Below are 12,219 nucleotides of genomic sequence, written 5' to 3' on the forward strand. Positions count from 1 at the left end.
AGGGGGTAGGAGGAGAGAAGTGGGGACAGCCAGGGAACAGAGTGACCTTCTTGCTTGGACAGGACCCTGCAGGAAGGCAGCAAGAGCCCTTGGTGGCCATGTGGTTTTGCCCTGGGGGCATTCTACTACTCAGGAGCACCAGCACCCTCACATCCAGGGGATAGCAGAGGGACGGACCAGAATACCTGAGAAGGTGGCTGAGCTGGTGCTTGGGCACCTGGGCCCTCTCAAAGAACACGTCAGGCTGGGCATCCGAGTCTGGAGAGACGGAGCTGTGCTCACTGCTGCTGCTGCCTGCAGGCTCTCCTGATGAGGGTAGGGCCAGGACCGCACCACGGGCACCCTCTATCAGGAGACAGCCAGGTGTGAAGGGGAGGGTCAGTGGGGGACAGGGTGGGAGCTGAGCCTCTGGTGGCCCCTCAGGCCCAGGTAGCCTGTACTGCTCTAATCAGGTGGTGCCAGCAATTACCCAGATCCTGGGGAAACAGGGACTTGAGAGGGCCCCAGATGCATTTCTACTGAGAGGCAGGGAGTTGAGGTCACACTCTGCAGAGCAAGTTGCTGGGCCACTCTGTCATGGCTCCCAGCCATGTCTATACCAGGGAAAGGAGGACAAACAGCTTCCTTTTCAGAAGCCACTCTTATGTCATTGCCATAAGGACTTACCACCTTGTCACTAGGCTTTGGTGGCCACAGGACAGCCACCACAGGCTAACCTCCCTGACTCACATTTTAATTAAGGTCAGGGTCAGCACAGGATGACAGGCCCAGGTCCGAAAATGAAGCCCCAGGCTCTGCACGTGGGAAGACACAAAATCCCAGCAAGGCGCCTCACACTTCCCTGCTCTTCCTAATCCTGAGGGAGGCACTTTAACAAAGGAGGGTTGGGTCACCATCACCTGTCAGGCTCCCTGTACATCTAAATTGAAGGACGTTTATTGGTTGGATCTTTTTTTTTTTTTTTTGTCGCCCCTGGGTAGAGTGCTGTGGCATCATAGGTCGCAGCAACCTCAAACTCTTGGGCTCAAGCGATCCTCATGCCTCCGTCTCCCAAGTAGCTGGGACTACAGGTGCCCGCCACAACACCTGCCTATTTTTAGCCTCACTCCTGCTCAGGCTGGTCTCGAACTCCTGAGCTCAAGCAATTCACCTGCCTCGGCCTCTCACTATGCAATCCCTACCATTCTTCACAAAAACAGGCACCCCAGCATTCTGGAGAGTGACAGAGGAGCCAGGCACCCAGGCATTCACCAAGCTAGGGTGTCACCCCCGCTGCCCAGGCAGGCCTCACCTGAGGGCTTGAAAGCAATTCGGCTCTTCTTGCCCTTGTTCGCCTGTCTTAAGAAACCCTCTCTGAGTAGGTCAGTAGCAGTGACACGCTTGTGGGGGTCAGGCTCAAAACAGGATAAAATGAAGACTCTGGCTTTGGCTGAAAGGGCTTCTGGAATCTCAGGATGGATCTTAAACATCCCCACCTGCATTTAAGGGAGAGGTAATGATGCGTCAGTAAGGCCCGTGGGAATCTAGGTGGCCCTGTCTTCAACACAAAGCCACTCAACAGCCCTAGTGAGTCCCATCTCTGTCCATACCCCATTGCAATGTTCTGTTCTTGCTCCTCTCATCCGGGGTGGGGGGGGTCTATTTCCCCAACCTTGAATACTGGCTGGCCTCTTGTGATTGCTTTGTGAGGTGGTGACAGAAGTGGGACTGTGACAGTTCGAGAGCCTAGGCCTTCAGAGACCTTGAAGTTCCTGCTCCAGTCCTTGTGGAGCCCTGAGACCACCACACTGGGGAGAAGCCCAGGAAGGAAGACCATGTGAAGGGGCCACCCCAGCCATCCCACCTGTCACCCAGCTATATGGAGAGGCCCTCTCTGACCACCCAAGCCACCTCCAGGTAAGGCCAGAGGAAGAGCTAACAGTCAACCTACAGAATTGTGACAAATAAAAAGCCATTGAGTTAAACCTCTGAAGTTTTTTTTTTGGCAGGGGGAGGTGTTACTACAGGCAGAAGATAACTGAGATAGGACTTGGACAACAGCCTTGGGTAGCATAACCTCTGACATTTAAAGGCATCTGTTATCCATTCCCAGACACACAGACTCCCCAAGAGACACCCCTCACGCCTCTCAGTCTCTATGTGTCTATAGCCCAGATTCTCAACCTCCAGCTCTAAACCATGAATAGATAAATCCTTGAGACTGTTAAGTCACAGCCAAGTAACTATCCTGTGCACAGGCAGACCCACGGCCCCTCCACACAGAGACAGCTGGCGGAGGGAGGGGACACTGCCTTTTCATGGTAGGGCTCCTGCTAGATTTTCTGCTTTAGCTCCCACTTCTGGTCAGCTAATCATTGTCCTGCTAAAGGTCCTCTGTTCCTGTGACCTGCAGTGGAACAAGAGTTGGTCTAAGCTGTCACATCTCACTGTGACACAAGCATGCTTCCATAACAAGTCTTGCATAACTGTTCCTATTAGGGGTGGCTTTCTCTCTTCTTAGGAGTTGTCACCTTAAGGTTCACGGTCTTCCCCATGTCTTTTCCAAGCTTGCGCAATAGCGCAGGGGCGGAAGCCATTCTGTCCCCCAGATGCATGTCCCTTCCCAACTCTCCAGTGCTCCCGGGGTCTGCTGAATGCAGACTGCAGAGCCTCCAGACTTCACATTCCCAAGGCCCATGACCAGCCGGACACGTGCTGTCTCCATTACACTGTTCCTCACGGCCAGGACAGACAGCTCATGAGCTGTAGATGTGGAGTACATGAAATGCTGGACCTGATCTGAAGTGCAGGGTGCATTAGCGGGGACGCCCCTCACCCAAGCAGCTGTCGGGAGCTGCACTGGCAGCGTCACAGGCGGTAGGGGTGCAGAGACAAAAACTCAAGATGAACTTAAGGAGGAAAGGGGTAGCTGCTCCTCTGGCTCTCACAAAAGAGAGAGCAAATGTGGGCAGCACGCTGACCTGGCCAGGACATCCCCTTTGAGGGTGCTTTGCTGTTGGCCCAAAGCTCCCTGAATTAGTTGCTAGGGCTGCCATAGCAGAGTACCACAAACTGAGTGGCTTAAACAACAGGCATTTCTTGTCTCATAGTTCCAAAGGCTGGGTTCAAGGCCAGGGTGTTGGCAGGACCAGGCTCCCTTGCAGGTGCACAGAGAATCCTCCCTGGCCTCTTCGGCTCCTGGTGGTCGGTGGTCGGAAGGTGGTAGACATGTCCCCCACTCCTCTGCCTGCCATGTCCATCCCCCATGTGTCTTCATAGTCCTCTCTGTGCACATCTGTCTCTGTGTCCAAGTCCTCCTTGTAATAAGGCCACCACTCGTACTAGATTAAAGCCTAATTTTAACTTGAGTATCTCTGTAGAGACCCTATTTCCAAATAAGGTCACATTCTGAGGTACTGGGGGGATCAGGACTTCCACATATTATTTGGGTGACACAATCAAAGCCATAATGGTCCCCTAGGGTGCAAGAACATTTCCCTTTTAGACACTGCCCAGAAGTTTCTTAAATTTTTCCTGAAGGATTCTAGGATCCCAGAAATAACACAGGGGACATCATTTAATAAAAACTTTCTCATTTGCAATAAAAACTGACTTTATATACCATCCAAGAAAGTCAATACATTTCCAAAGAGTTTGTTCAGCTAATTTGCTAACTAATAAAAACCAGGAGGAAGGAAGAGGATGGTGGGGAGTCGCTCCTGCCCTGTGGATGAATTGAGAAAGTCACAGCCCTCACACAGCTGGGTTTCCTGAGTGTCACAGGAAGTCACCACAGATCAGAAAGCAGCCATCCATGGCTCTCAGACGGCCAGTGTTTTTCTCTGAGCCTGTGGTGGCAAGATCTTCAATGGCCCCAACTGGGCCCATTGATGGTCATTGCTGTCTCCTAGCCCCAGTATTCAGGGTCCTATTGGGATAGTAGGCATCAGAAGACTCTTCTTGACTTGAGGTCTTGGCCTTGGAGCTGCCTGAGTGGCTAATATGAGGGAGAGAAGCTCTTAGAACCTTCTGCAGGCGCTTGGCCAGGCTAAGGAGTGCTCACAGCTCAGAGGACTCACAGCCTATGGAAGGCACTGCCCTCAGCTCAGTGGGCAGGCATCTGTGCTCACGCCCCTTAGTTCTTTCTGCCCAAGAGGCTGAGCTGGAGGGCCTTAGAAAGATGTAGGCCATGAGGCTGCATGTTTGGCAGCAAAGCTGGGAAGAGGTTTTGGGAATCACATTCTATCAGGCACACTGATGCACCATGGCCTCATCATTCACATGCAATGGCCAGTTGGCCTTTCGTGACTCCAGTCTCTCAGGACAAATTAAAATTCCTCCATGGAAGTTCAAGTGCTAGTAATAGATTCTTGGCAATAGAGCCCCTTATATGTTTCCAAGTATACATGGAGCCAGAAGCTGCAGGGCTGCCCTGGTGTCAGCTTCCTGTGGGGTCACAAGCAACCATGTGCCTTTCCAAGGGGTCCGTTGCCCACCAGTAAAATCCCTGCTCATACTGGTCAACCTGCATTACGTTGGCCTCAGCACCTGGACTGCTCTTCCTGGGAGGGTGCTAGAATGACAAACGACACAGCAACTGATATCCAAAGTCCCATCTCTTCAAAATGCAGGCAGAAAGCTCCAAAGACACACCACACATGACCTTTGAGCCTTACCCGGTGTAAGGGCACATAGAAATGAAAGGCTGAGTTCTCCCTGCTGAACGTAAGGGAAGAGGGCCCCATCCTTTTATTAGAGCATTTCCCTTAGAGAACTTATAACTGTAAGTTCTTTCTCTGTCTCTCAGATGTATGTAAATCTTTTTAACAGCTAAATAAGCCTTTTGCCAGAAATATCTCTCATAAGAACTCAGTAGCCACCTCTTTGAAATGTAGTCATCAGAGACCACAGCACCTCTCTCTCTGCCAGCTGCTATAGGAGGAGAGGTTTCAAACTTCACTGGGCCTTGCTCCAAACAACCTCCCATCTTAAAGATATGAGAAGTTTGTTTGCAAATGGTCCCCCCAATTACCAGGTAAATCCAAGATGAGCTATGGTGACAAAGGGGGCTGTCATTCCCTCTCACCTGAGGCCTTGTTACTGCTTACCTTGAGAGCATGGATGTCACAGGTTATATCTACTTGGCCATGCAACTGAGATTTGTGCCTTTGCCATCTTAGCAGATGGCAGGTGACATGCCTCACATTTTGGTTTAATGCTTATTCAGTAATAAAACTCTGCCTTCTCTCCTACCTTTATGGAGAGGTTTTCTGGATTGAGAGTTTTTTTTTTTAATTCTATTTCCCTCACCACCAGCAATCTAAATCATCAAACATGTCTTACTTTGAACATTGCTGCCTGTGGCTCCCCAAGCTCGTGGAATGGAGGTTTGCTGGTGGCCATCTCGATGATAGTGCAGCCCAGGGACCAGATATCTGCTGGAGCACCATACCCGCGAGGTCCTTGATCCATAATCTCAGGGGCCATGTACTGCAGAGTGCCTATTTGGAAAGCAAAGAAACAAAGATTATCGGGCACTATATTTCTTAAAAGCTAAGTGGCCTATAATCCTAGCTACTCAGGAGGCTGAGGGGGAAGGATCACTTGGGCTTAGGAGTTGGTGGCCAGCCTGGGCAACACAGACAGATCCCATCTCAAAGCAAAACAAAACTAAGTAGACCCTTAGTAAACAAGTGTGTGAACTGAACCACCTTTTTAATGGCAGATGGATCCTTGCCCCATGCATAAGTAATATGGTTGCATCTTTCTTTAACCAGAGACATGCAACATGCCTTCTTTTAATACTAGTCCCATTGAAAGGATTGCTTAGCCCCTCAAAGGACAAATGGGCCCAGTTCCCTAAGCACGGATCAGTGCATGCCAGATACAGGGATCCAGAAAGTGAGAACCAGAGCCTGATCTTAGGGAGCTGCCTAGCAGAGAAGTCAGGCAAATAGTGGTGGAAGCGGTGACGGTAGAATGTGGTACGTGCTCTGACAGAGGCATACACAGAAAGGTATGAGAATATGAGAAAGTGCTTGATTCTGCCTGGTTCAACTCAGGGAAATCTATGGCTTTCCCCGTTTCGATCTCCAAGATCATCTCTACAGGATAAAATGGTCCAGAGCAGGCCAGGCAGGGTGAGCCATCAGACTAAGGTGTGGGTCTAATACCTGGGAAAGGAAGGAGAAGGAAGAATTGGATAGGAAGAGGCTCAGATGGCAGAAGAGGTCTAGCCAGGCCACTGGGCAGTCCCTGGTCAAAAGCTGCCCACTGGATGAGTCCCATGTGGGTTTTAGCACCCTGGCCAGGATCAGGCATTGGCAGGGAATAGCCTGGGTACAGCCATTCAAAGGTGCAATAGCTGGTGCTGTCAACAAAGCAGATTCCCACCGTGAAGGTTCCAGATATGGACAAAGGGATAGGAGAACTCGAGGTAAGGGGAAGAGCTTGGGCAAAGGTGTATGAGTGTGGAGTAGTGGGTGAGTTTGTGGACAGTGATCTTTGACAAGGGGCACAGTGTGGGAGAAACTAAGGAGGCATTAGCAAGGACGTGACCTAAATGGCAAATCTGTATGTCCCCAAGGCCTGGCTTTGGACATTCTCCTGGGGGTCATGAGCCCCTAGAGGTTGCCACCAGGAAGGTGGTGATTAGCTATAGCAAGAGGGAGGTTGATCAGGGATTTGGAGTAAAATTTTTGGTTCTCCTTGAAACTCAGCCTGAGGAACGAGGACATATGGGAGTGACAGCTGATGCAGTGGGCTGGCAAAGGGGTTTCAATGAAGACAGCAAGCCCAGGGACGATCTTGGCCAAGCATGAATAGAACACTTATGACCAGGGAAAGGAATGGCCTGTCTCAAACTCACACAACCAAAGCAGGTTTCCTGAGTTTTAGTCACTGAAACAAAGAGCGCAATGGCTAAATGGAAGTCTGGGGAAGCTGCCCCTGCACCCTCCTCTGGAAGATCCATGTCGTCTTAGCATTTATTCCTTCCTCTGAGCATTTTAAAGACTCTAGGACAGCTGGGACTAGAATGTTCTGCAATGATGGCAGTGTTCTGGTCTGTGTGCTCCAATGTGGTAGCCACTGGCCCTTGAAATGTGGCCTGTGAGACAAAAATAAAATTTAAATTATTTTAATTTGTAATTTGGTTTAATTCTGATTGGCTTTAAGTTAAATACAAACAACTATAAATTGGGTTGTATCAGCAAGTACAAATGATGGCTGTGGTCTCTGGTGAGGAAGTATTCAGTGAGTTGCAGAGCTGGGCAAGATGGAGGCTTATCATACTTAAGGTGCTATTAGGAAATCCCAGAGACCCAGGAAGGGAACTCCTGGTGACACAATATCCCCTTCCACAGGCTCCTGCCACCATGAACAACAGAGAGAGAGGTCCTGGCAAGAATGTGCCTTTTAATTCATAATTCATTAATTAAGGAAAGATGTGACATGATGCGGTTTATGAAGCTATCACCACTGCTCTGCTCTTGCTGGGGAGTCTGGGACTCTGCAAACCACGTTTCTGCTTTGCCTGAAGCTCCCTGGTAGGCTCTGCAACTAGGCAGCACCGCAGAGAGAGCCTGGAAAGATGGGGGAGGGGGCTCGTCCTCCCTGTGTGCCTGCTGTTCCCGTGACTGAGCTTCACTTTGCACCCTCAGTTGTGTCCAGTCTCCAACTTGTCACCCCATACTCCCTGAGCCAGCCTCATCTTACCCGTCAGAGGTACTTGTTCAAGCCCAGTGACACCTCTTCCTCAAAGTCTTAAGCCCACCCTCCCATTTGTCCCTCAAACCCTAGGGGCGTAGGCTGCTTCCTGATACCCCAGGGCCTCCTTTCTGCCTTTTCAGTTTTCAGTATCCAGAAAACAGTTTTTTCTATTAAATTTTCTCTATGAAAACAATTGGAGAGAGTTCTGTTTTCCTGTGTGGACCGTGACTAATAATAATCACTAATTCTTAAAAGAGCAAGAAAATAAGTTTACAGATTTACACAACAGTAGAAAATAGTACAAAACCAAACAGCTATGGCTAACTGACCCTGGTCAAATAACTATCCACCTTCGTACAATTGTTTCATAATTGGAGCCTATTTAGTCTACTTAATGCTAAATTCAGAGATTTTTCTTTATATGGCGCCATGGTGAACACTACTCTTTTTTAAAGGACAACATACATATTAGTTGTTTTTGCTGTATAATAAATGATACCCCAAATCTAGAAGCTTAAAACAACAGTTATGACCTCACATAGTTTCTAAGGGTCAGAATCCAAGAACAGCTAGCTGGGAAGATCTGATTCCGGGTCTCCTGTGAAGTTGCAGTCAGGATGTCAGCTGGGCTAAAGGCATTTGAAGGACTGACTGGGGCCAGAGGATCAGTTTCCAAGCTCACTAACGCAGGTTGGGGTTAGTAGGAGGCTTCAGTTTCTCACCACATGGGATCCTCTACAGTTCAAGACCTGGCTTCCCCCAGAGAGAGGTTCAGAGAAGCTGAAGGATTTGCTTAACCTAGAACCCAGGTCTTTCATCTCCAAGTACAAAATGACACACCAAGACATTGCTGATCTATGTAATAAATCAAGAAGTACTGTTGAAGAAAAAGCTGCCTGAATAAGAGTAGCTGATGTGAGGATCTCCAAAGCCATAATATAGTTCCTTCTTTCCCTACAACTGAAAGGTGAGCAATAATGAAAAGCAAGGCAGTCCATTTTATTCACTTTTATATTCGCAGGGCAACATCCACTCACAGCAAATAGCTAAGGCAGAGAGATGGAAGCACACAAATATTAAAAATAATCAAGGAACTTCCAAGGCAGTATGCATGATGGAGGTGTATATTAGCTACACCAAAGGCTGGATTCTGTTGAGAAAACCAGTGAAGATGACATTGCAAGGCATCTGAATAGTGCAGAAATCCTGGAAAATTGGCATCCCTTAGATTGGGCTCTTTTAGGAACCTCATATTTCTCCCTAAACTCTATTTCCTCCAAGGTATGCCCTACTACCCTGGCCACTGGACTGCCAGCCAGCCACAGCTCTTAGGCACTTACACTAGTCCAGTGGAGCAAAGTTCAGAACTGGGAGACCAGAGGACCCACAGGTACCAACCCCTACCTCCTTGGGGCACAAAATCCATTGAGGGATCCTAGACAATTGTCCAAGCAGGATTTTCAGATTGCCAGCAAAGAAAACATACGGTGCAGGGCAATGCTTTCTGACTGAGGCTCATGCCATCCAGATCAAGGAGTTGAAAGAGTTGAGAGAGTAGAGAGGGGGCTGCTGAGGCAGCTTCTTTACAGCCTGCTGTGCTGGGCTGTCTACCCTGTCTCAGGTTAGAGTAGTTGAGGCAGCACTGTCCCCAAAAGGGTGTGGACCCATGGTGACTCAAGCAACTCAGTATTAACTCAGGATCACTGCATTTGAAAGGAGACCACATGTGCTAGCATCTTCCATAGGCCCTTTGAGATATTGTTAGAGTCCACATTTCAAAAAAAGAAGTACAGAAAATAGAAGTAAGATGCAGCTTTCTGGCCCTGGGGGCTACACTAGTTACTCTGCTTAAAGGATGGGCCTCGTGGGAGGGGGCACTGCTTCTTCCTAACGCAAAGCCTTTGAAAGGGTCTTCATGGGGTTGGCTCAGAGCTCCATATGTTCATGTTCCCTGTAAGCAAGTTGCACAGAGGACTGGATCCCAAAGGAACACAAGCAGCTTACAGCAGTAGATAGGGGGACCATAAAGTCTGGGGACACTGCTGTACTTTCTCAATAGTAAGATGCATGAACCCCAAACACCAGATGTGGGACCTACTGTAGAGAAATTGCCTTTGGGCCTTTTTAAAAAGGAATCTGCTCAAAGGCAGTCTTTCTGGGCCTGAGTCCCTCAGGGGGAAGAGATGGAGAGGGGGATAAAATGTGAGGGGTAAGTTACCAGAGGAGGGCAGTTATCCAAAGAACAGGCCCCTGCCCGGGCCGTGGGAGTCAGGTTCAGAGGGAGTCAGCATGAAAAATTGACAGTAAACATCAGCTGGGCCCAGGGCACACAAATTCAGCTTAAAATAGCGCTAGCCAAGTGACAACTTTCCATGTCTCTGTCCTCTCTTTCCTGTAGCTGGGGAGGAGGGAGAAAATCCCGACACCCAGATCCTGGCCACAGGTGCTGCCCGCAGGGAGCGGGGAACAGGCCAGTCTCAGAAGCAGGACCAGGGAGTTCATTAGTATGTTAGGTTGACCCCCTTTAATTACTGAATTCAGGCTGTATTTGCTCCTGAAAATGCCATTATGACCTTCTCTTTGTTATTTAAGGGTGGCTGGAAAAGTCACAGGAAAGGACTCCTGCCCAGTGGCTTTTATGATGACACCCTTTGAGTCCAAAAGGATTAATACATCAGTTACATAGGTCAACTCAAGCCTCTCAAAAGCACCTTTCAGCTCTGATAACCTGTGACTTCTAAGTGCAACTTAGCATTTATTTTATTTATTTAATAACACACACTTTGATTATACTTGCTTTGTGGTAGGTACTGGTCAAATATTCATCAACATTAACCTAGTTCACCCTCATAAAAACCCCATGAGGTGGGTACTAGGAGTATTTCCATTTTACTTACAAAGACACAGAGGCACCTAGAGGTTAAGTAACACGCTCCCGGCCACACAGCTGAGCATGTGGTTGAGCCAGGATTTGAACCAAGGATGTTTACAGCCCCAGATTAGAACAGAGCTCTTGTCTCAAGTTCTTCTAGGTATCTACCCAAGAGGGATGAAGACTTGCATTCACACCAAGGCTCACGTGCAAGTGTTCCTGGCAGCATTACTCACAATAGCTGAAAAGTAGAAACGATCCAAATGCCCGTTAACTGGTACATGGATAAACAAACTGTGGCCTATCCATTCAATGGAATACTTCTCAGCCATGAGAGGAATGAAATACCCATACATGGCCAGGTTGGTGGATTGCTTGACATCAGGAGTTTGAGACCAGCCTGAGCGTGGGCAAGACCTCCAATTAAGTTACCCTTCCGAGGTACTTGTTCAAGCCCAGTGACATTCCTTCCTCAACGTTTTAATCCTACCCTCCCATTTGCCTCTCAAACCCTAGGGGCGTAGGCTGCTGATACCCCAGGACCATAAGAGGTCTCTACTAAAAACCTCTAGTAGAGACCATTTTTGGGTCTCTACTAAAAATAGGAAAACCAGCTGGGCGTGGTGGTGGGTGCTTGTAGTCCCAGCTACTTGGGAGGCTGAGGCAGGAGGATTGCCTGAGCCCAAGAAATTGAGATTGCTGTGAGCTGTGATGACATAGCACTCTGCCCAGGGTGACAGAGACTCTGTTTCAGAAAAAAAAAAAAAAAGAAGAAGAAAGGAAAGAAAGACCCACATATGCCATAGCATGGATAAACCTCGAAAACCACCAGGCAAAGGGAAAGCCACTGGACGTGAAAACCCACAGATGGTTTTCTCTCCAAGTGGATGAACATGCAGAACAGGCAAATCTACACAACAGAATGCGGAGCAGTGGGGAGCTGGGGTGGAGGGCAGGGACTGAATGCAAAGGAGCCCAGGGATCTTCATGGAGTGACAGATGTGCTCAAATACTGGATTGTGGCAATGGCTGAACAACTCAGTAAATTTACTAAAAACCACTGAAGTATGCACTTGAAGTGGGTGCTTTTATGATATGTCAGTTATACCTCAATAAAGCTATTTAAAAAAACAATAATAAGGGCTCGGTGCCTGTAGCACAGTGGCTATGACACTGGCCACATACACCCGGGCTGGAGGGTTTGAATCTGGCCCGGGCCAGCTAAACAACAATGACGACTGCAACAAAAACATAGCCAGGCATTGTAGCAGGCGCCTATAGTCCCAGCTACTTGGGAGGCTGAGACAAGAGAATTGCTTAAGCCCAAGAGTTTGACGTTGTTGTGAGCTGTGACACCATGCACTCTACCGAGGGTGACATAGTGAGGCTCCGTCTCAAAAAACAAAAAATAAAAAAGCCCCCAAAAACCAACAGTAAGGAGTCTTCCTCCTGTGCTAGCTAGTTTTTGCCTAAGGGAAAAAACCCTTCAGAGGAATATAGGAGGGGAGGGCTCCAGGCCAAGAAATTGCCTGAAACCTTTGCCTTTCCTGCCAGGCTGAGCCACCTCTCAGCATCCTTGGGGGAAAAGCCCCATCTCATCCACCCCACCGGGAGTTCTGGAGTTCTGCACCAACCAGCTGAGGTTTTTTTTTTTTTTT

At 48.7% G+C, this 12,219-nt stretch overlaps 1 protein-coding gene across 2 annotated transcripts in view; it reads right to left on the reverse strand.

Annotated features, from left to right (window-relative positions):
• Window positions 1-12,219, reverse strand: part of MAP3K15 (mitogen-activated protein kinase kinase kinase 15) — a 131,949-nt gene that overhangs the window by 8,491 nt on the left and 111,239 nt on the right. For both annotated transcript variants that reach the window (XM_003791887.3, XM_023514327.1), the window contains 3 exons: window positions 5,323-5,480; window positions 1,292-1,475; window positions 186-345 (listed from right to left, as the gene is read on the reverse strand). In XM_003791887.3, coding sequence (XP_003791935.1) covers window positions 186-345; window positions 1,292-1,475; window positions 5,323-5,480 — 502 coding nt within the window. The remainder of the gene's footprint in view (window positions 1-185; window positions 346-1,291; window positions 1,476-5,322; window positions 5,481-12,219) is intronic.

This window comes from Otolemur garnettii, unplaced genomic scaffold (assembly GCF_000181295.1).
Source record: "Otolemur garnettii isolate 467f Iridium unplaced genomic scaffold, OtoGar3 scaffold00051, whole genome shotgun sequence".
Taxonomy (NCBI): domain Eukaryota; kingdom Metazoa; phylum Chordata; class Mammalia; order Primates; family Galagidae; genus Otolemur; species Otolemur garnettii.